This window comes from Spea bombifrons, chromosome 1 (assembly GCF_027358695.1).
Source record: "Spea bombifrons isolate aSpeBom1 chromosome 1, aSpeBom1.2.pri, whole genome shotgun sequence".
NCBI classification, from domain to species: domain Eukaryota; kingdom Metazoa; phylum Chordata; class Amphibia; order Anura; family Pelobatidae; genus Spea; species Spea bombifrons.
The window spans coordinates 44870798-44895282 of NC_071087.1; the positions used below are offsets into that span (position 1 = coordinate 44870798).

Below are 24485 nucleotides of genomic sequence, written 5' to 3' on the forward strand. Positions count from 1 at the left end.
CGCCTATTCTATATAACACGGTTGGATCCCAATGGCCTACAGAGCACCTCTGGGTTCACTGCGAACCCAACCACAACGGGAGAAAATAAAGTAAATATGCACTCTCAGTGCTGAGCTCATGGTTTCATAGTTAGGCCAGTTTCACCCCAACTGCCACTATTAAACTAAAATAGTACCTACAAAACTATTAAATAAAAAATGCTTAAGGTAGTATTAAAAAGTTTATTTAGTGATGTCAAATTTGTGGAGGTAAGAGATCCACTTCAATATTTTAGAGTTAGGCATACAGTATATAAGGTTGTATTGCTAATGTTTCTAACATTCATATTGCTTGATCTCATGTATAGCCCTGATTTATAATGGTGGGTATAGACCCCCTCAAATTAACATTACATTTCATGGTCTTGAGGTAGTGCTCTCAGCTGGTTTTAGGTTTCACTTACAATATTTCACAAAGCATATATAATCATTCAATAAGAAAAGGGTGTATTCATGTGATGTTGACTATATAGCATCCCCTGTTTGTTTATATAATTCAGCTAGGTTGGGTCTCGTTAGGGAAAGACTATGGCATATTTCATTGCACTCTCCATGTTGTGTTGTGAAGAAAAGCTCTATTCCTCTCTTCCCAAAATTAGTGCAATTTGCTCCTCTGCGGCGACTTGCTTCCAGTGAAGTGTTTTTAACGGAATGGAATTGTGGATCTGTGAGGTAAATAAGGGCTTCTCCTTTCTTACTTCCTGTCACCCAACCTAAAAGATGAAATAAATATGCATAGTGAGTGATCTGAACCATCAGAGAAACAATAAGGCCTCAAGATTCATGCTAGATATTGGGTTAAAAGTGATGTCAAATATCTTGTGGGACTTTTGTCTATGATGGGGGGACAAGAAAGCCCTTGTTGCCACATCTTACCCATATACCTCGAAGGCAAAAGTGTCAAACTCCAGTGGCTTCAGACACACTATGTTCTCCGAAGAGTATTATTTAGCATACTGACAGAGTAAATATTCATCAAAATACCACCTTTTGAGAACAAAAAAACTGTTACACTGTTAAAAATGTGAGTTTAAAAAAACATTACAATTGTTGAAAAGAAAGGACATGGAAATACGTAAAACCTGAGTATTAAATATACATGATGGAAACTAAAGATTATATGTCCTCAGCATAAGTATATTTAAGCAGTATTTTCTCAAGACTGTAACACAATATGATTCACTTTGGTGGAAAGTGGAAATGTGCCATTAAGTCAAAGATTGATTTAATAATAGTCCACTATAGCAAACAAATACCGTAAAGCTGACTATAAGTATTTTAGGAGATATGTGCCCTGCGCAGTACTAGCTATGTGATAACTATGCCCTACCCACAACTTAGTTTTTAGAGGTGGGGTGCCTCTAACTTTGGAGATCCTTAATCTTAGTAAGGTTGCAAGCAGGGAAGTAATATAGGTTCTGTAGGTGACTGTCAGTTCTCAATGGTCCCCAAAGGCTTCTTGGTGAGCAAATTGTCCCTTTAAATCTGGCACTAATTGCATCTGTTGCTAATGGCTTTGGTAATGGCTTCAACAATACAACTGATGTTTATTATTACATCATGGGCTATGTACTACAATTGCACATAAATGCAGGGCTATTTCATGCATGGGCAAGTAAATGTTTTTAAGAGATTTACAAATATGTATCAAAAGAGGATTCATACATGCGAAGACTGCCTTAACAGAGCTTGGGGGATTCATGCTATGCAACTGGTATCCAAAAGGGCAATTACCTTGTAAATCCACCACAATGTCTGAGCGACCTGAAAACTCATACGCAAAATGTCCAAGTGCCAATCCATATTTAGTAGCTTCATATTGCATCTTCACAATTTCTTTGTTATTAGATAATTTTACAAATTCTCCAAGAACATATGGCTCCATTGTGACGCATCCCTCAATTATTCCATCTTCCAAAATCTAAACGAATGAAACATGTGTTAACAGTATATGAACGTATAATAGGAGAAATGTCACACCCATATCCATAGTTCTCAAGTGTCCCTCTTAAGGGTCAGCCTTTTTCCCCAGACCCAAATACCTAGGAGCTCGGAATGTTTGCTGGTTCTGAGTGCATCATAGTGTTATGCAGCCTTCAAAGGCCTTCGAATGGTGCTAGTCAGTGGTACACCCAGCAAGGTATTTATGTTTGGTGCTACCCTAGGACTAACCCCCTTCTTGGTCATCATGCTTACTGTCGAGCATTTCAATATTATATGATATACCGGGGATTCCGCCTCTTAAGGACGTACAATATATTCACACTGCTATATATATAAAACAGCATAAACCAAAACTACCAAAACATTAACAATTATAAAAAAGTTAATCTGGATTTTTATTACATAATAGTGTTTGTGTATATGGACTATCAGTGCATGCATGCCTACACAAACCCTGCTAATATGTATTTATTTTCCTTTGGATGAGAGATTGAAATGGTGAGTAAGGAGGAAGGCTGCCGGGATATATGTGGGGGAATTGAAAGGTTTGTTAAGGATACTAAGTGTTACTCTAATATTCATACCAGCAGCAAGGAGGAGGGTATGTAAAATAACTGAGTGGGGATATTCATCTCATATAGCCTTTTGTTGAATTCATTCACGTAGTACTGAGCAGTCATTTGTCTCTCAACATCTTTAAAATGGTGGAGTATATTCCTTTGCTCTTTGTATTCCTTCCCAATGTATCTGAAACATAGAGAATGGGAGATTATTCTTTGGGTTTTTAAACGATGTTTGACGATGTGTTACATATAATCAGGGACAAGCACAGTTTCCATTACAAGGCCTTTAGAAGTCATTGTTGCGTATGGAGCATTCATTTGCGTGTCCATTACAAAGCTTAGAGGAGCATATACTATACATGATATTCTACATTCTCTGTCTTCTACTTTACTAATGGTTTTGTAATTTTCAGAAACTCATTCTATTAGTAGAGGATACACCTTGTGTCACAGGCACTGACAATATTTATATTCATATTTCAGGAATACAAAAGGATTTGCAACAGAGTGACTTCACTGAACGCCTGCATTACTCTGTTGGGTGGTAGACTGCATGTTGGATGCAGTGCAGTGCTTGGTTTCTTCTATTTTTGCATATATATCACACTTAAATGTTTCAGGTCATCAAACTAATTTTAATATTGGAGAAAGATAACCTGAGTTAAGACAAAATCCAGCTTTTGATTAATGATTTCATGTTTACAAAGAAAAAAAAGCTATGGAACCATATTTGGCCCTTTGTGAAAAAGTAATTACCCCCTTAGCTAATAAATCAACCAATTAACCACATGTAATTGTTAATTGAGTTCAATTTCACTAGACACACCCAGGCATGTTTACTGCCAGCCCTGTTGAATCTAAACATCAATTAAATAGAACATGTCTTGCAAAGTGAGGTAGGCCAAAGGGTCTCAAAAAGCCGCACATGTTGCCATGATCTAAAGAAATTCAAGAACAGATGAGAAGCAAAGTCATTGACATCTATCGATCTGTAAAGGGTTACAAACACATGCCTAAGGCTCTGGGACTCTAGCGAACCATGGTGACAGCCATTATTTACGAATGGAGAAAACCTGGAACAGTGGTGAACCTTCTCACGTGTAGCCAACCTACCAAAATTCCTTCAAAAGTGCATTGATGACTCTTCCAGGAGATTCCAAAGAACCCAGACTAACATGTAAAGAACTGCAGGCATGACTTGCCTCAAACTATTCCAAACTAATAAAATAAACTGTGCAAAAATGGTTGTAACGTGAAAATCAATGCTGACCAAAAGGAACACATGGGCTCCTCTCACATTTGCCAAAAATATTTTGGGATAATATTCTGTGGACTGATAAGTCAAAAGTGGAACATTTTGGAAGACATGGGTCCCGTTATATGAATCATAAAGCTAACACACCATTCCACAATACGAACATCATAGAAAACATCAAACACGGTGGTGGTAGTATGAGGGTCTGGGGGCTGCTTTTGCTGCTTCAGAACCTGGGCGACTGGACCTAATTAATGGAATCATGAATTCTGTCTTCTACAAAAAAAAAAAAACCTGAATGAGAATGTCCGGCCATCAGCTCATGACCTAAAGCTCAAGCACAGTTGAGTTATGCAGCAGGACAATGATCCGACGCACACAAACAAGTCTACCTCAGAGTGGCACAAAAACAAAATGGAGGTTTTGAAGTGGCCTAGTCAAAGTCCTGACTTGAATCTGATTAAGATGGTGTGGCAGTATTCACCACACTATCTCAATCAGATTCAAGCAGTTGATGCTCAAAGATCTTCCAGTGTGACTGAATCAAAACAATTCTGGGACAGTTTAATTGCAGTTCTTGCCGCCAAGGGTGGCAAAAACAGTTATTAGGTTTAGGGAGCAATTCACATGGTAATATCATAATCATGTAAAAGCTGCATTTTGTGTTTACTCGTGTCGTCTTTGTCTTATTTAAGTGTTTCAGATCATCCAACTAATTTTAAATTGACAAATTAAGCAAATTTAATTGACAATTAAGCAAAAATAGGAGAAATCGGGAGATGTTCAGATGCTTAAAAGATTATTGGTACCAAAGCCTTACCACCAAGCAGCTACATTTCCACAAGGCAGATACATTTATTTAAAGATGCATCCATAATACGTATATATCAGCAATAATAATGCTGAACGTATTATTTAATGACAATTTAAGAACAATATGCAAATTCATAGAGCTGCTGAGAAGAAAAAAATATACCTTCCCAAAGTTTCGTCCTGGTGTAGACAGTGTACCCAGAAAGCATTTCTCTGATGGCCTTCTTTTGTAACTTTTACATATTTACCAAAATACACACAGGTTTCCTGGGCAGTCCATAACTCAGACTTCTTGGAGAATTTCAGGAGCATAGCATCTGAACAAAACCAATAAATGTGACAATAGAGATACAGTGATATCTATGTGTAATAATTCTGGAGATACAAAATGGACACAAGCCTTTGCAATTCACATATACAATAACAATTATATTTATTACAATTCTCAATAATCCTTTCTTAGTGGATACTGTAAGAGGTTTCAAAGCATTCTGAATCAGCTGGATTGACATTGGGAAGAGAAATGCTGAAAGGTAGTTTAGAAATCAAATGATGAAAGCACTGTACAAAGGTTATGGCTTGTATGTAGAGGTTATTATTAAAGTAATAAAAAACAATATTAAGACACTAAGACACGCACTCCAGTGGATGTCTACAGATCTACAACACCAATAATGGTCGCCCATTTATACGAAATGTATGTGTGTGTATGTGTATGTACATATATATATATATATATATATATATATATATATATATATATATATCATACATATGTATGTAAATATTTATATACATGTACCATGAGATCATCAATGTTTTGTTTCTTATTTGTGCCTTGGGGATAGCTTAACTGAAGAGATACAAATGCTTGTATCTATTGTATATATATATATATATATATATATATATATATATCATACATATGTATGTAAATATTTATATACATGTACCATGAGATCATCAATGTTTTGTTTCTTATTTGTGCCTTGGGGATAGCTTAACTGAAGAGATACAAATGCTTGTGTCCTCAATTGCAACACACTGCCTTACCTCCTGTGTTTGATGTTAGGGGAACATACAGTAACTAGTAACATAAGTAACTAGTTCCACTATAACACAGTCCCCATCAGTCAGTTGGGGAGAGCACTAAATTCATCTTAGTTATGAAATTAAGCCTAAAAGGCTTGCAAAGGAAGGCAAAGGAGGAACAAATCGGCCATTGGACTTCTCTTTGGGTTTAAAGTCTTTATTTTGACTATAAGCTTAGCTAATGTCTACACAATGCGAACAATTAGATAAGTTGTACATAGTGTGAATAAAGTTTCACACAGTGTCAGTATTGGGTTTCTCCCCAGGGGTTCTGTGCAGTGTGAAATTGTCTTTTTAGTACTTTTTGGTGAAGAGCTGCCAGCAGCTGCTACATATTAAAAATGCATGGAGTGTGGACAACTTTTGCATGGAGAAGATTAATGACCTGCGTCAAATATTTTAACATCCTATAAATGCCGATAAAAAGAACATACTGTAGGTGTATATTATCATGGAAAAAAAGGAGAGAGTGCAAATAATGTACATTAATGTACATACAAAAATGTTCATAAGGCAGTAGCGAAACAGACTATAAGTAATTATAAGCTGTGAGTTATTTTGGTTATTATCATTGGGTATTATATAAGCCGTATTTTGTTCGCAGGACATGCAGTAGAGCCTCCCTCTCTTCCTCCTTCCAGATCAACTGTGTCAATCCAGAGAGGGTGGGCTTTGGACTGCACCCAGGAAATACTGGAAAGCAGGGCTACCCTGGGGTATTTCAGGCCTATTGAGTACCTTACCAGGGATACTCCATCACTCGACATCAGAAGGACAGTCTGCAATGAGGCATGTGTCCCAGGATGGGGTTAAGCCACCTCCAAGCTCACTTGCAGCAGGTCATGGAATTATTGATGTCCTGGGACAATAGGAGCCAATACAGTCTGAGGCTAATCCCTTCTAATGTCCATCATATCTGCTTTCTTATCAAATGAGCCAAGGTAATAGTAATTGTATAAACAAGTTCATAATAAATGTGTACATTAATAGCCCATTTCTACATATTAAAAATAGAAGAAATATTTTTTTATGCAGTTTATGTGCATAAACAGTATTAGAATGTAGAAAACACTGTGGTTGCATTATAGCATTTTATGAATAGAAACCTAACAGATAACAGGAAACATAAAGAGAAGCAAAAAAAATGTACCACAGTTTAATACTCACTGTATGTTTTTTCCCGTGGTAATGCCTTAAGTCTTTCAGTACCACCCAGCCTTTCCAGAATCCAATCACTGTCAACACCTGAAAGAAGTTTCTCACAGTCTGTGGCATCTAATGAAGGTTGTTTACGTATCAGAGCAAAAGAGCCTCTACTGGAGACTGATTCAGATATGCTTCCAGAAAATTGTGCTGACATTGCCCAAGAGCTGGATCCGTAGCTGCTATTTAGCTTATCTTCTTCCTCCTCAGTAGTTACGCACAAAAAATCAGCATCTGCTGGCAATACACTTAGAGGGTCAGCTCCAGAGTCTAAACTACTGGCAGTGTTCTGTAGCCACAGTGACTTTTTACTTGAGGAACTATCCACAGATCGTTGTTGCTTAATGACATTAAAATCACTGCCAGTCAGTAAGTCAGGGTTTTGATATCTATCTTTGTCCTGATTTGTAAATGAAACTGGAGACTCCGTGAATGAGCCTTCATGTCTACCTATATCATCTGTGACATCAGGTGGGTAACTAATACAGTCAGTTGCAGATTCTGTTTCAGCACATCGATCGACAATTTCATAGTATTCAGCAGTTTGGCCATAAACATCAGGCATATTACCAAGTAAAGACCTAGAAGCATCTGATTCACTTCTAACCAGAGGCGATGGACTATTTTGATTAACGCCCTCTTCCCCTTCATGGACAGATAAGTCCTGAATTGGTAAATCTTGTTCATCCTTATTTTGTCCTGAACCTGAATCAGATTTTGTGATTGCACTGGTGTTATTCATTTTATCTGTTTCTTCACTGTCCTCTTTAGCTAGCTCACTTTCCTCTATAACTAGCTCACTGTCATTAGTGACATTTAATGATTCCCAGCTGGAAGAGGAATTTGACACATTGTACCATGAACTAGATGTAGAATTACCACTCTCTTGCATCTTTCCCAATGACTTTCTGTTTGTACCATCCAAAGAATGGGTCAATGCATTGGAGCGCACAAGTTTCCTTCTCCGGCCATGTGTGCCACTGGATAGGTCACTGCCTCCAGTTGTAGGACAGCTGCTGTCTTCTGCTGTACTGATAGTGTGTGTTTTCAGAGCAGTCACACAAGCTCCTGGTTCTACATCTGTGGCTTTGTGACTTCTGCAGGAACTCTCAAATGCTTCACACACTGATCTGTGATGCTGGGAAAACATTTCCAACACTTTACTGAATTTTACATTCCCAGTCAAAATAGTTTTCTTCGCACAGTCTCTGTAGCTGTCAGGCACATATGAATGGTCATCTGAGGTTGCAAAAGGTTGAACCTGTAGGCACTCTTTAACAGAACCTACCAAAGACATTATGTCATTGGCAAGATTACCTTTATCTTGTTTGTCTGTTAACATACTATATTTGGCTAGTTTCTCCATGGCCTCACTACATAGCAAGCTCACATCTTTAGCGGGAACACTGTCCATTTGAAGCCAAGTATGGATATTTGCTAGACAAAAAGCTGCTTTAACAAAGCTGTGTAATTCCTGTTTGCTTGTTACAAGGTCTCCTGATTTCTTGGTGAGAAGACCGATCTCAAATGATTCCTTTGCTTCAGAAAGGTAAAGAGGTTTTTTTTCCATAAGACAATCCTTTGAAAGACTGTAGGATAATAAGCATGTTCCTCTGATATTCTAAAGACCAAACAACATAAAATTTTTAGCAAAAAGTATTTGTTCCACATATCATAATGTACTAAAGGCTGTCAAGAACTGTCAAGAAAAAATATATTATTATTAGAAGTAAAGGGCAGCCTCACAGACTATATCAACAGTACCACCTAGATCTTAACTTCAACAACAACTCTTCATTGTAGAAGGCCAGATGTTTTGTTTGGCAAGAATGTTCTTCATAAAACCATGTCAATTAATATTAATAATTTCATTTTAGTATAGACCAACAGGGTACCCCAAAGTATTCCTTAATTAAATTAACTTGCAGTTGACACTAACCTTAACTAGAAGCAGAAGCTTTGTAATAACCTCACTGAGCTTCTGAAGAGCCATCCGGGTGTAGTACCTTATTCATCTTTAATTAGTAAAGTTGCATCTTGACCTCTGCTTGGGTAGGCCAATTATCTATATCCTATTACCGCTTTACTGGTTTCTCTTGATAAGAAAAATGGATACATACTATAAACCATACTAAAGGCATCCATCTCAACTAACCATTCATCTTTTTTGTAACAGATGTAAACAGATTTAAATACATTTTATGCATATATATGCTCCCCTCCTCTAGTTTACCCAATATTTATATCACTCATCTTTTTTTGTATGCTTATATGTTAAAAAAATTGTTTTGTTGCATCACTTATAGTTCACAAAAAAGCATTAATGGCCCCTGCTTTAAATAATAATAAAATCTCACTTCTTTCTAAAGAGGAATTTCCACCATTTTTTATTACTAATATCACCTTATATCTGAGTTTTCAGAAATATGGTGCTGTTTTAAAAATCGGTTCTAGTTTTTGCATAATTTTCTTACTATTTTTCTGCTTGACCAATCTACCAAGCACAATGACTCCTTATACTACTTAGTCTATACCTATTGGAAAAGTTAAAATACAACTAAAAGAGCATCAATTTCTACTGTAAAATCCTATGTAATACAATTATTTTACAAAATAACACAAGGTTCCATGTAAACTCTGCAATTTCAATTTTACATTAATTGTGGGTACATATTAAACCAATATTTAAGAAGAAGGAATATACTCATCTGTTTGCAGATGGCTCCTTAATCTCCCCAGAATGACTAAACAGCATTTAAATATATAAACTTTAATATAAGTAGTAAATTATAGTCATTCACCAAATTGGTTAGCACAAACAGTGGTGTATACAAACTGAAGGCTGCTGCCAGTTTGGATGCTTCTGCTGCTGACAGCAATCTGTGATCAAATTCTTCCAGTAAACTCTGCCAAGCAAATACAATAGTGTGGTTAGATTTCCTCTGCTACTCAAAGCTCGATGTGCAAATTATCAGAAGAAAAGACGGACGATATCCTGTACTAATTAATTCGGTTTATAACAAATGAAGTTCTTTATGGTAGGATTCAATCGGTATTAATATTCACATATAGGGATAGGCATAGCATTATATTAAGCAGATATTAGTCTCCGTTCTTTGTGTACTATTAAACTTTCAGTTAGAGATAGGTGAGCCAGCCGTATGGTCTCAGACCTGGCCTTCTATGCTGGATTCGTCCCGCAGATATGAAAGGACTCAAAAGCAAGAATGTATTTTAGTTACCTTCGGATGTGAACTTCATTAAATACCCCAAACTATAAGACGTTCTAAGTGATGGCTTACTATCTCCAGTAACGCTCAATCCCTATTGCTTGTTGTATCTTAAATAAAAAGAAACACTCACTCTTATATTTAACTATGCATTTAATCATCTATTTAATCATACATAAATGCTGTTATTAGGGTATGTAAAGAATGCAGGGAACCTGCTACTAAACTCATCACATTTAGATATGTTTATGGCATTGGGGCATTTGAACTCTTAATTTTTTTTATGGGCACACACCATGGAGAATTACAAGAGCAGCTTCAAATAGTGTGAGGGACGTGCGTGAGTATGGACATGTCTAGATATTCACCTTACCTAGAATTAGCTAGTGAAGCACATGCAGTATACATTTGATTGAGTGGTGATTGAGCACCAGCCACCCCCACCCCCCCATGACCTACCTCTATGGTTGCAGTGCTCACTGCTGCAACAGACCAATATATTGAACTGTTACTCAGTTAGTACCTACCAAACAGACATGACTTCTGTTCTTAAACCTCTGGTAGTCTTCTGCACTCATGGAGATGAATATGTCTGCCAAGACTCCTAAAGACGTAGCTATTCCCTGCAGTTCACACAAAATGGGGTAAAGCATATCAAAAATAAAATTAACATAAAATCACATTCATCAAACAAAGGATCTATTATATTAGAGCAGAAGCTAACTTTACAATTTTCATTGCACGTGTGGTCAAAAGGTAACTGCTAGATTTAAGATTATTACTTCAATGTGAATAATGAACCATTAGGATTAGTTTGTTCTCCCAGTCCCTTTAGTTGGTACCGTTTTTCATACATTTCTTGCATTTCATTTACAATTTTGGACAAATGAAACAGTAAAATTCTATATTTGTGTGAGCCATTTATGTAAGTAGTAAGTAGTAAGTAGCCCTCAGTGCTTAATATTCAATATTAATATTCAGGTTGAGTAGCGAAGGTGCCGAGTGATGCTGGAGTTCCTAGGGTGTGCTGTGATTAAGTTGTACAGAACTTCTTTTAGCACTTTTAGTTCTCATCCAAAATCATCTATATTAAATCACAGTCTCTTTATTATTTTCTCTTGTGTACTTTTCCTGTTACTCCATGAGAGGTAGTAGGGTCTTTGTTATATGATCTGCCACTGTGCTAAACCGTACATAGCTCAGGTTAAAAGGATTTAAGATTCTATCTTAAAGAAATGCAATGAATATGCAAATTTAATAAGATTACTTTTAAGAATACAAATAAATGCTAAAACATTACAAAAAGGAAAATGATACATTATTTAAAATAAAGTATATTGAAGCTAAATGTACCTCCGTGCCAACAGCTTTTATATAGATTTTTCTATATGAAAATAATTTTTAGCAAATGGGGAATACAAATGAAAAGTGGGCTTAGCGCATGGTCCCTGATGTCTTACTGTCCTTAATTAAGGGGGAGTGTTCCCAAACACCAAAACAGGTTAACAAAGTGGATTTGTACCAAAGGGTATAGTAGTCACAAAGCAAATGATCTCTTTACTGTGCAAGTCCACATAGCTGGGAGGGAGGGAAGGTCTTACAGTCACCAAATGCTGCAAAGGAAAGGATTAGAGAGACTTACTCTGTATCTGCAGCATCCCTTCGAGACTTTAATAATTGATCAATTACTTAAAACACTAATTAGCGCACCTCATTGCACTGCAAGCAGAAATTTCCTTGTTGCATCTCATTATGAGCGGAAAGAAAAGATACATTTGACTGCACCCAAGACAGCTCTGTCATTATATCATTTGCTGGTCCGTCTCACCCTTAACTCTTATTAAAGATTACAGAGGTGGAAGAAGGACGCCAAATGTCAGTCCACCACCTTCTGATGGTGAAAGAGCCTTACCCCACCTCAACTTGTGCAAAAATTCTCTCCATGGGGTGCTCAAAAAAAGCTGTACCTTTTTGTCTGGTATGGGCAGTTCCGAAAAGCCAACAATGGACGCCCAGATCAGTTCCGCTGCTTCATACCACATACCTGCAGGTTGGTAAAGCACATGAGTAAAGTGTTTATTGTGGGGGGACATCACTAAATGCTTAAATAAATGTATTTTGTCAAGAGAGTTTAATGCATTTTATTAGTAATAATATTAAAAAAATGCAATAAAGCCTACTACAATCCTTCCAACACTCTTACTACTTTGAATTAAGTAGTTAACACAGGTGCCTGCTAAAAACAGGGTTATAAGTGATATAACGTATGTATAGTCAAATGAGAACAACAGTGAAAAAACAAACAGGACAATATTCTATTAAAGAACATTTGTTAAAAACACCCTTTGGGTTAAATTTACCACAACATATACCATAATGTCTACGTACCTAGTTTCTGCAAGATTTGTCCTCTGATCTGTATGCACACAGACTGCACTAAAACCCGGTCATTTTCATCAGAATAACTCCAGGATCCTATTTGTTTCATAATAATGGTAATTATTAGACAAATATCTTCGTATCATAATGCCATAATCAACCATCTGAACATTCTGACAAATACACGTCTATGGATCAATGGACTTCATAGCACTGCCGTAAAGTATTATCTCAGTGTGGTGACTGTGCAGAGAAAGTCACCCAAAATATCACATGACTGACAACAATGGCAGCCTCCAGGTCTACAGATAAAGGAGGCTTGTTGGAACAAAAAGTGGTGAAACCAGATTTCTAGACAATGTTATCCTACATTACCTCCTGTTTAAGGGTGCATTTGTGTTGTGTTGTTTAAATGTTCTGGCCTCTTAATTTGTCCCCTCTGCACTGCTCTGCTTTCACTGTCTGACAATTTCTACCAACACAGAATGGGGGGGGGTTGCTTGAAAGTCTCATAGTTTAGAGGGGACTGGGATGGTCAGACCACTTCAATGTAAGGAGGGCTTTCGAAGAGTGACAGTACTCAACTTCTATCTCAATGAATCTTTTAATGCAGTGACAGAGAGCTTTGAGGAGAAAAATAAATCAATGCAATACATTCACATAAGTTCCTATTACTTCTCTTTGTATGTTGCAGCACTTATCTGGTGATATTTTACGAGGCACCCTAGGAACCCACATTTAAGTACTTTTGTGCGGTGATTGTGTGTGTTGTGCTATAGAAGCGTGTTTTGGCTATTTCAGTAGGATCATTATTGGTATCCAATGAGAATCCTACTGAAATAAAAGAAAAGAAAAATACATACACGTATATAAAACCTAACCACTGTATTAGAACAGGAAACCTCACAGGTACTTAAAAAATTCCTCACCTGTTCTTCCGTTGTTGATGATCAAACTGCTTAAAATGTATTCTGCTTTTAAGAGCTTTCCTGTGGATAAAAACCCGGTTCAAAACAATTGTAATGGCAGGCAGACTTCGTTTTATATCGCATTTCTTAATGCAGAAGCCTAAACATTTCCAATGTGTTTTAAGCACTTCCCCAGTTTGAAAAAAAAGAAATTTAACCCTTAATTTGTTGATCGTTTCATCAATAAATTTTTTTTTTATTCATTTCTACTGTCATTTTTAACTGAGGGAGAAAACACTATGGTGCACAACATGAGTACATTAACGGTCCTTTATGCCAGTGGCACTTTTAGGGCAACACCGTTCAATGTGCAACCTAGATAGGATTTGAGAAACTTTATAACGGAAGCATGTGTACTGCACGTGAAAACATACAGTATTTTACAACCGCCCTGTATACTGCTTTTACCTTGGTTTTTACCAATCCACTCCAGCATATAAATACATCTAAACAATGTAATCATTTTACTTCACATTTAAAAATATATAAAGACTGTACTGACTTTATAGGGAAAACTGAACAAACTTAAGAAAGAACAGAATACAATATAAATAATATTACATATATCAAATAACAACAGTGTTTTGTTAGCTGCATTGTTTCTTTGGTCAAGTGGTCCCAGTGATAACAGCAGATAGGAAAGGCTTGAGAAAGAACCTGGTTTGTGAGCTTTGTTTTAGAGGCTCTTGGTCAGAAGTAAAGCAATTCAGATACCCCTGTTTGAAACCAGCAGGGAATATTTGTTAGGGAACAAAAGCCCCAATTAGTATTTTCCACGCCCTTTCATAAATCTCGCTACCTCTTTTGGTTGAGAAACTCTTTATCCTGATTCCTTTGTGACTGCAGAGGGAATCTGGCTCTGGGTCTGAAAAGAAGCCCCTTAGTGCAGAGGAATATCACCCGTATAATGGCACACAGTGTCCTCTTGAAAGTCAAGTAGTTACTAATTGGGAATAAGCTGAGAAAACATACAAAGATCACTACAGTATTATGTCACCTGAGTTTGTCGAGATGCGTGCTTGGCGTATAACCACCTGTGGCGCTATTGGAGTGGCAGGCCACATCTTGTGCAGAGCCTTTGCCACGCTCAGTAGTCTGGTGGAGGCATCTGCCCAGTAGAGAAAGCGATCAACCAGGAACACAATGGCAGCAGCAGTAGCACTGTCTGCTACTGTGATAGAGGCCTTTAAGAAAAACTAATGGAGAGAGAACAGTCATACAGTAATTCTCTGTTATAAATAACATAATTAAATAGTAAATACAAGGAAATAGTAGTAAAATGAAATTTAAAAAGAAACATTGTGTTGTCCAGGGTAGCAGTAATCTGCTAGCAAATATATAGATCAAAAGTTAGCATAACTGTTGTCTAGGCATGACCTAAACATCACAATGTTTACTGACTTTTTTCTGCAGTTTCCACCGGCCTAAGGGGCTACTTATGGAAGATTTGTGGACACGGTTGAAAGTTAATAACCTGTACATGCATGGGTTCATGGTCACAACCCTCTCTGCAGCGTCACACAATATGAGCCTGGTGTGCAGTGTCCAGCCAGCAGCCAGGCTAGAAAACATGGAAAAGTGAAGTATATTTTTTTTTGAGGATCACCCCTGACCTCCTACTTCAGTGTAAAAAATGGCATTGGGCTGGACTACAGGGATACACATGTACGATTACTCTAGAAAAAAGCTAGTATGCAGAGAATCAGCAATAGAATGGGAAGCTACCTTGGCTGTTGAGAGATCTTAATAGTGTACCAGCCACCAGACAATCAGATACCACACTTTTAGCCTCTGAAATCTTTCCAATCCACAATCCTCAGATGTATGTTTCTATCTATACATTTGCAAGGGTGACATTGCATAATTCACCTATAGAGAATCATGTTATAACCTTAGGCATTGCTGTCCTACACGTGCCATGTCTAGCACTTGTAGCCTGAATGATTAATATAACGGTATGCTGTAATGTAAGTAAATAAGCAAGTGCAATGTTCATACACTAAACTATGAACTGCAGATGATATATTTCATCTCGTAGTGTTTGGCCCAGATTTATATGAACTATGGAAAAACATTTTGTTTTAAGAATTTAAGTATGATTTGTAACAATTTCTAACAGTGAGCAATAGGAAGACAAAAATGGACATTGTATTATGTGAACAATCATGTGTAAAAAATAATTGCTACAAGTTGCCACGTCACTTTATATTACAAAAATAGTGATACTAATATATTTACAGAAAATACCCAATAGTACCAAAGACAAGTCAGTATATTGTACAGGTTCTTTTTCTATTGCATGTGAACCTACACATCTAGGAGATGATCATTTAATACATTCTCTTGCTAATAAATGTATCTATATGATACATTTCATAAGTATGGCTATAACAATTTTTATCTGCTAGAGATGTTTCATGTAACTCATTGTGTCTCTTCTTTTCTTCATTCATTCTCTTCGTTTCTGATCCAGGGTAAAGATTTTTTAATCTCAACATGCTTTACCTCTGAAAAAGCCCCCATAGGGCAAAATGCGTCAGGTTCATTGCCGCTGAATGTATTTCTTAAGAAGTTGCACATGTGTTGTTTATAGATATGTATTTTACCAACTTGTGTACTTTATGCTGTGATTTTTATCTATGATACATTTTTATAAAACAGATTAAAAGTGTTATGTTTTTTTATATATACCTGGTCCTTTTTTCCTTTTTTTGCCCACACCAGCTGATTATATAACATGTTTTATCTCGCCACATGAACTATGCATTATCAATAGCCATCCTTGATTAATTTCTCCTGCAAGACTGGCCAAGACATTTCATAATAATGAATCATTTTATAAAATCTTACCTTTTAGTATTCCTCTTGTATTTTTTTGTGTGTTTTTTTAAACTACCTATAGCTTCCTTTTTTTTAATCAGTATACATTTCTTTTTTTTTAAATGGTTTAATAATCTTTACCTAACAAAAAGAGATCAGTGACAAAATTAGCAGGTCCTTCAGTTCTCTGTCCTCTTCTCATCTTCTCTGAACCAGTCAAGGGCCAACTAATTATCCAGTTCCCCAGAAAAGGATCATAGCTGCTATATTCATAGATATATATAGGTATTTAAAATCTTTTGTAACATATAAACATCACTATATAGGTTCTTTTGTGTGAGGAACTGCAAAGGATTTGGGAATAGTGATGGATACTAATAGATACTAACAGATAGATGGATACTAATTGTAATATTTCTCATTTAAAACTGCACAGGGTTCTATGTCCAGCGCATCATTATTATTATTCCACAACGCACGTGAAAACCAAGCCTTTGAGTAATAATTAAACGTACTCTCAGCATCCACCTGGCTCAGGACAGATTACCTGTTATTTTAAAACAATACAGGGATGTCTTCTAGCACCTGTAAGCTGCACTTGTAGAACGTTGCCTTTGATGACACGCATACTATATATTTAAACACATGCCAACCCTGTTCTGTTTTTCCTCCGCTTCTCCTCTTCTTAGATTAGAGGACAAAAGCCTGAAAGAGAGTGACCTGCCAAACAAAAGGGTTTTGAGTTGCTCGGAAAAGCAGACTTAGTGGAGGATGGATGGAATCCAAGTGGCCCTATTATTTCCACTTGCACTAATTAGACATTTTTTCTGTCACCTATTGAGCGCTGCTGAGAGGCCAAAGCTACTGAATTCATAGCTAAAGTGTTTACAGAAGTTTGCATCTGTTTGTGTTTCTTCAGGAGGAAAATAAGCACTTCAATAGCATTGTGTTAAACCTAAACCAAGCATCCCATTCTACTGGGAATGTCTGCCTGCTGCTGGGGCATTCACGAGAGCCTACTGTGTCATCTTCATAACCAAAATCTACTGAAATGGGGAAACGCAGACATTCCTTATAAGCGAGCAAGCATACCGCATAACTGTCCCGATTCAAACTGGACAGTTATAATAATTAGGGTTCTCTCCAACAACTATACATTATATATATATACATACACACACATATATACATACACACACATTCTTAATGCCAACATCCAGTAGGAATGATTGCGAAGTTCCCTCACATGGCTACATTTCTAAATGCTGCATATGATGTAGACTCTTTAAAGCAGCTGCAGACGCCATGCTCCTCACAACAAAGGATGGAAAGTTTATATGTGTTTTCATGTCTTTTGCTTTGGTGTCTTCATTCTTTGCAGCGCATGCTTTGGTTTCAAGCAGCAAAGTAGGCTGAACCCAGCAACCAAAATGGGAGTTTTAGAAGGATTAATGGTTACTCTACATTGTAAACATGAGAGCAGACCTCAACTTTGTTTACATATAGGTTTGAATCATACGCCATAGAATATGAAACACTGTTCTATATCAATACATAAGTAATCATGAATATAACAATAAATGAGGAAAAATAATTGCGAACGTTAGAACCCACTTGCTTGTTTACTATGGTTGACCTACCTTACATCTCTTGAAGGGTAACTCCCACTATCTTTTTTGTGTTTTGTAGGTGTCGCATTTATATTGTCAATAGGTTACCTAGCAATGCGTGGTTTTGTTACTTGAGGCAGAAGAGCAAGAAACCGATGTTTTCCCAGAGCGATTTACCTAAAGTACATCCCGTGTTCACTACAGCTGAGTGTTGCCTTCCCTAGTCGGACTTCAGACACTGTAAGGAGGTACTAGCCTGAACTGGCATCAGAAGTGATATATGTTAAGCTAGAGTATTGTCGCAAATAAATATGCATTTCCTTATATTTGCTACATTACCTGGCTTGCATAAGGATGTTTGACACATAATTACACAATTACTTTGCACAAAGCGTCACAAAGTCAACTGGTGCCATGTTGAGCTCTCCAAGTCACAGAAGCTAGTTTCACAACCAGCAGAGGCTCATAGGTAGGTGAGTCCATAGAATATAAAGGCTGTCTTGTACAGCGGGCAATTACTTTCAAGGGATCCATGTATAAAGTGGATATAGAGGCAAAAGGTGATCATTGTTGACCTTATTTGCATGCGCCTACCCAGAATCCCTTGTGGTTGTGGCAGCACCATGAGATTTCTAAGGAAAAAACAAGCCTTCTGGCTTGTCTGGTGTCTGTAGATGAGTGTTTAATAATGCTTCTACTACCCCCTTAATTTTAAGTGGAAGGGTTTTCCATCACCTTTATATTTAAATATAACAACTACATGGCGATATATATATGTCATAAACGCATTGTTTTATATAAACAAAAACCTCACAGAAAACAAACATGGTATCATAAAGCCACATTTGAAGAAGTGCAATGCTGCTACACTTGTATACTCCTTAAAATTTACCGTGTGATGAGTTGTACAATTGTCGGCACACAGGACCGTTTGGTCATTATTTAATGTGTAGCCTACAGAAGCTGCAGAGATAGCCTAAAACTGGTCTTTGGGATTAACCCAATCTTTTTTTAAACACAATGAACCATTTCAAAAGAAATACACTAGTAAAAATACACTGTTAATTTGATCAAGTATAGACTTATGTGCCATTCAACTCTGTTAATTCTGTAATTCTGTCTATGTAAAAGCAGTAATGTATTTTAGTTGAAATTGTAATTGATAAAGGGGAGAAATTGTAGCAAAACTGGGTGAAGCAGTGCCACCTGCTGGAGAATGTAAGAAGCACACCAACACAGGAAGCAAACACTGTATTAGAAGGTAAAAAGTGTCTTTAGTTTCACAGGGCCACCTTTAAAGCAGGGCAAATCTTGTTTTGTATCAAAATGAGTATGACCATGGAAATTGTTTCTGAATATGTGATAAGTCATTACTCACGTATGTGAGTATCAATAGGCTCTCTGTCTACGCCTAACACAGTACAACTCTATAGCTTTATCACTGTTAAAGCACCCAAACCCACCGCAGAAATAATTATTAGACTTGTGCATTCATATTGGGGAGAACATGAAAACGAACACGAATGTTGCATTTTCGTTCATCAAACCGAATAACGAAGAAACAAATATGGCGGCGGATTATTGTACAAGAAGATCAAGACGCACAACACAAAGAATCTTCGTTTCTTTGTGTTCATGTTCGTATATATACTAGGCTAGCCTAATAGTTAAGACAAAATCTCTAAATATCTCCTAGCTAATCTACCTGCCCCCTCCCCCCATAAAAGTTGTTGCCTCTGGCCTATCTTAAGTCTTCCATAGTATAGTAGGAGTTAATATAGGAATCCACAAGGATCTAACTCTAACTCTAAAAAACTAATAGTGTGAGAAAAATAAATCCCTAACACTCTAACCTGACACTCGTTTCACCGAGATGCACTGGCAGGGGGCTCATCTGGGATCAACCAATGAAGAACAGCTGCCCTTTCCCATCCAAACTAAAGAATGAATGGGAAAGGGCAGCTGCTCCTCATTGGTTGATGCCAGATGAGCCCCCTGCTGGCGACCAATAGAGTCGCTCTTATGGACCTTTAAATCCTGGCGCCAAAGCCAGGTTTTCCGCTTAGTGACTCCCGCCATGATGAAGCCAAAGTATATCTCGGCGGAATGAGCGTTAGGTATTTACAGTGTTAGGGATTTATTTTTCTCATGCTATTAGTTTTTTTTGGGTTAGAGCGCTCACACTATTAGCCTTTTCTCCCTTTTGGATTCCCGCATTAACCCCTGCTATATTACAGAAGACTTAAGATAGGCTAGAAAACTGTAAGAAAACAAAGAGAAAAACGAATACGAAGAACGTATACAAATATTTGCCCAAAACAAACACGGGAATGGGCAAGTATTCGAAGAATACAAAGATTTTTTTTTCTAAAGCCGAATACGAAGACTTCATGTTAAGTCATGTTAATTTTGGGCTAAAAAGGCATAGTCATGTGACACAAAAGCCGGCAGTGATAACTAGTTGCCATAGAAGCTGGAAAAGCTTCTTTAAAAAGTTTTTTGTACTCTCTAGTACATTAAGCAAGTAAACTTAGCAGATCTGTTTTCTGTTTTAAGGTTTACTTACATTATTAAAAAATTTTGGTAACAACAACAGCCTATTAGTGTTCCACAAAATGTATTTATGTGAATGTTTGGGCAATTAGTAGTAAATATAAATTATATTTCTAATGCTGTATTTAGTTACAAAGGGGTTCATTTTAGCAGAGTAAGTGGAACAGCACCATAGGTATCAGGCTGATGCCTAAGTAGTCCATGTTTTCCATATCCCCTTTTTAACTTTTACAATGTGAATTTTTTTTTAGTATGCAATTGTTTTTCCTTGGCAAACCAACTTTGTATTACCTTTAAATTCTCAGTAAAACATACCATTTTCTAGGAAATTTAGAAAGAAAACCAATACAGAAATGATCCGTGTTTCAGATACACACACGTGATCAAACTCAATTATATCACCAGCGTTCCAAAAGAAGTCATCAGTCTATTGTGCGTTTGTGCTTCACATCTTCTGTTCACATCACACAAATAGGGAGAAGCTCCTGATTTCACAGGGGAGTTGCCAGCTGGTGACAACAAGAACAAACCCTCCTTCTAACACTTCTCCCCCAATAAAGAGCCAGGCGGAACAAAAGGGGAAATGTCTATTATACAATGGAATGGGGAAAGTTTCCCCACCAAGACCGTTTTCAAGGCAGAGAAAAGTCAGCAGAGCCATTAGGCCACTAAATAATTATCAGAAAAGCATATACTAAAAAAGCATATACTAAAAAAGCATATACTAAGTTGTCAAAGAAGTATACTCCATTCATAACATTTTATCAACGTTATAATATATTCAAAATGTTATGTTCCCATATGTTAAAAGGAATAAATGATGCGTTTCTTTGCCCAACTTTAGTACTTCTAACCTCTCTATACCATAACCTATAAAGTTAATATTGTTGTGTGATGCAATACTTATGTCTTGCTTGCCCATTGTACAGCATTGCAGAATACGATATCGCTATATAAAATCAATAAATAATAATTATTCTATTTGTTGCTGTACTGATAAGATAACGTTTCACCAGAATGATTGGTTCATGCATGGTCTGTGTATTTGGATGTCTGTACTGGATAAATCATGGATCGATGTAGGGTCTCTGAATATACACCATGTATTGCTAAATGCCAGCACAGAATAGATGGATGCATTAAGTGCATTCTAGTGCATCTCTCTATAAAAAGATACCTGGAATAACTCAATGTATAGAAGCCTTTAATATATGCTCTGTGTATGCATGTTGTATGCAGTCATGTGCAGGAAAGATGCGTCCTTCTTTTATAGACAAATACACTCCATAAATGTGTAATAAAAAGTAGATTGAATAAAGCTGTTTAATAATCACCAGAGTGGGGGATAAAAGAAACCTTTAAGCAACTCTGACAATTATCAAAAATATATGTTAAAAACTATGTACGTGAGAATAACACTTGAACCCCCATAAATGAATGGATACTTATTATTCAATTTATGCAGGTCAAAGTATCAACATTTCACATGGAAAAAAGAAGGAGAAGGAGGAGGCGAAGATGGTTGATGCTTTTATCCAGGCCTTCTAAGTTCTCTTGTCCTTCATGCCATTCCAACTGTGAAATATAAATTACTCTATAAGATTAAATGATACTTCAAACTGGGTAAGAAGGAGAAGGCAGCTTCATGTTGACTAAGAAGGAAACATTCCGGCTTCCCAGGGCCTTTAGTTGAGGGGGAAGGGTGCCGTATAAGAGCAAGAAAGCCTGTGAATAGTGTAGACTAGCATGAGGCGAGGATTTCGGGTCTCTATAGTCTATGACCCTGTGATGTGCTTTGTTTAAAGGGCCAGCTGCAGTTATCAACAGATGTTTCGGCAATAAATAATTGGTATCATCTCAGAAAAGGCCTATCTACCTGTGGAGAGGGCATAATGCCGAAAACACGGGCCCGCTATTACAGCCACATTAATCTCTCATCCATCCAGGTTTCTTGGGGCGTTTACTGCAGGTGCTTATTCTGGGAGAATCAGGACTGTACGCTTTTAAGTTAAGAAGCTTTGCTGGGGTCAGAGAAGAGGTCAGAATCAGCCATAAATTTCTGTCTAAGGTCACAAAAAAGCAGAAATAAAATGACAATACAGAATTGGTTTAATGTTGCAACAAGACCAGCCAAATGTAATGAGATTGCTTACTTCCAAAGGCATGTCCGACAAAGGGTAAAAGTATGCCTCTTGCTTTGGTAATGAGGTCTCATTGTGGGAAGAAAAATATCTATAAAAAATATATTATATATCTATATCTATGTAGCACAGAGTATCATACACCCACAAGATAAATTAAAAACAATTTTTTTATGTTTATGTTTATAAAGTCCCTAACTTCAAGCCTTGCGGGTTAGAGGGTGTTTATGAATGACTAAGACCGAGACATTCTATAGCTTATCACAAGGCAGTATAACCATACCCGGGAACTCTCCGGGTTTCTCATTCCCCACCAACCACGCAAGTTTCCCACCAATGTCAGCGGTACCCCCCCCCACACACACACACACACTGACGTCAGCGCGTCCACCTACCACATCTCTGTGAGGGGAGGCTCTGGGTAGCTGAGCCTAAAGGTTCCCAGGTATGTAGCATGTTTAATAGAGTGGGCTTAGACATCAGATGTAAAAATCATTCATTATACACTTGTTACAAACTTTTTTCTGTTTTGTTTTGTTGTTTCAGAAATTTGTTGGACATTGGCATTCATAAAAAAGTTATACAGTCTGATTAGCATGATACAAATCAATGATTATAAAGAATAATACTATACAATTGCAACGATATAATTTAATTCTTACCATATATATTCAGTTAGCCAGTTACCGGCCATGTAGCTACCTAATAATATATTTACCATTACTTGAATCTAAGTTACTACACAAGTAGGTTAATAAGGTAATTTTACAGACACAAATATTCAGCTTAAAAACTTCCCTAAGAAGTACAGTATATAAATAAAGATAAAATAAATATATGACAATGGTCTGTGCAGATGTCTGCGGCATGTTTTAGGTTTAGTTGTACCATCTTTGGGTCTAGTATCCTACATCATATGCTGTACTCTGCTCAAAAAGATGGAGGAAGAGGACATTCTAGGTATGGTATATCTGGAGGATGGCTAGAGGAGCTGCCCAGAGTCAGGAATAGGGCCCAGTTAGTGATGTAACCTAGTTTAGGCTGACTAGGCCTAGCGTGGCAGGTCCTGGAGACCCTAGGTCGGCCCTAAGGCAGTCCTAAAGGTAAATACATCACTGGGCCCAGTGATCTGTATATAGTGGTTTCTGCCCTAAGTGTGACCCAGGAGAGCATCATCATCCTTCCCCTCCCAGACATACCTTAGTCTTACTCCTCTATATATCCTGGCACTCTGCATTAGTTTACAAGTTAAAGATGGTATGGAGGTCTGCACATACCTTGTTTGTACAACTTGTTTGGTTATAAATGTATCTTATAATGTCCCCAACTGGCCAGTCATCATAGGACAGGGACATCCAACATGCAGCCCACAGGCCAAATGTAGCTCACTAGACATGTAGGTAACATGACTTCCAACCAGAGCCTCGCTTAGGGGGTGAAGTCTATGCTGGCTGGGTCTCCCTACCTCCTCCACCGACCGCTTCCACAGCTCTGCTTCTTCTCTTTCAGCACCTCTCTTTCTCAAGGAATATGTCTGCAAAAGGTGGAGGCCACAGAGACAGCCTCTCCCCTGTTCCTCTAATTGTGGGAGAGTGTGTGCCCACAGCTTTGCCCTTTTGTGGAAGTGCTCCGGGAGGCCTTTACAGAGAAGTGGATGAAAAATGAAGACAGAAGAACAAGAAGAGGCAAAAGAAGAAGCGGAGCTGCAGGAAAGGATACAGTGACGAGGAAGTGGTTGGCAGGGAAGCTATGGAATCATTGAGAGAAAGTGTGAGAGCATGAGAGAGTGAGAGAGTTACTTGGAGAGAGTGAGTGAGAAAGGGAGTAAGAGCAGTGAAATGCAAATGAAGATGAGAGATGGGAGTTATGCTGTAC

General features: G+C 37.5%; 1 protein-coding gene across 1 annotated transcript in view; it reads right to left on the reverse strand.

The window, feature by feature from the left end:
- Positions 1–208: 208 nt before the first annotated feature.
- Positions 209–24485, reverse strand: part of ALPK1 (alpha kinase 1) — a 53951-nt gene continuing 29674 nt past the window's right edge. Inside the window, exons 5-15 of the mRNA XM_053461451.1 lie at positions 14484–14682; positions 13448–13507; positions 12528–12614; positions 12107–12183; positions 10667–10762; positions 9711–9815; positions 6874–8530; positions 4778–4931; positions 2568–2730; positions 1774–1960; positions 209–752 (exon numbers count right to left, since the gene is read on the reverse strand). Coding sequence (XP_053317426.1) covers positions 505–752; positions 1774–1960; positions 2568–2730; positions 4778–4931; positions 6874–8530; positions 9711–9815; positions 10667–10762; positions 12107–12183; positions 12528–12614; positions 13448–13507; positions 14484–14682 — 3033 coding nt within the window. The 3' untranslated portion in view covers positions 209–504. The remainder of the gene's footprint in view (positions 753–1773; positions 1961–2567; positions 2731–4777; positions 4932–6873; positions 8531–9710; positions 9816–10666; positions 10763–12106; positions 12184–12527; positions 12615–13447; positions 13508–14483; positions 14683–24485) is intronic.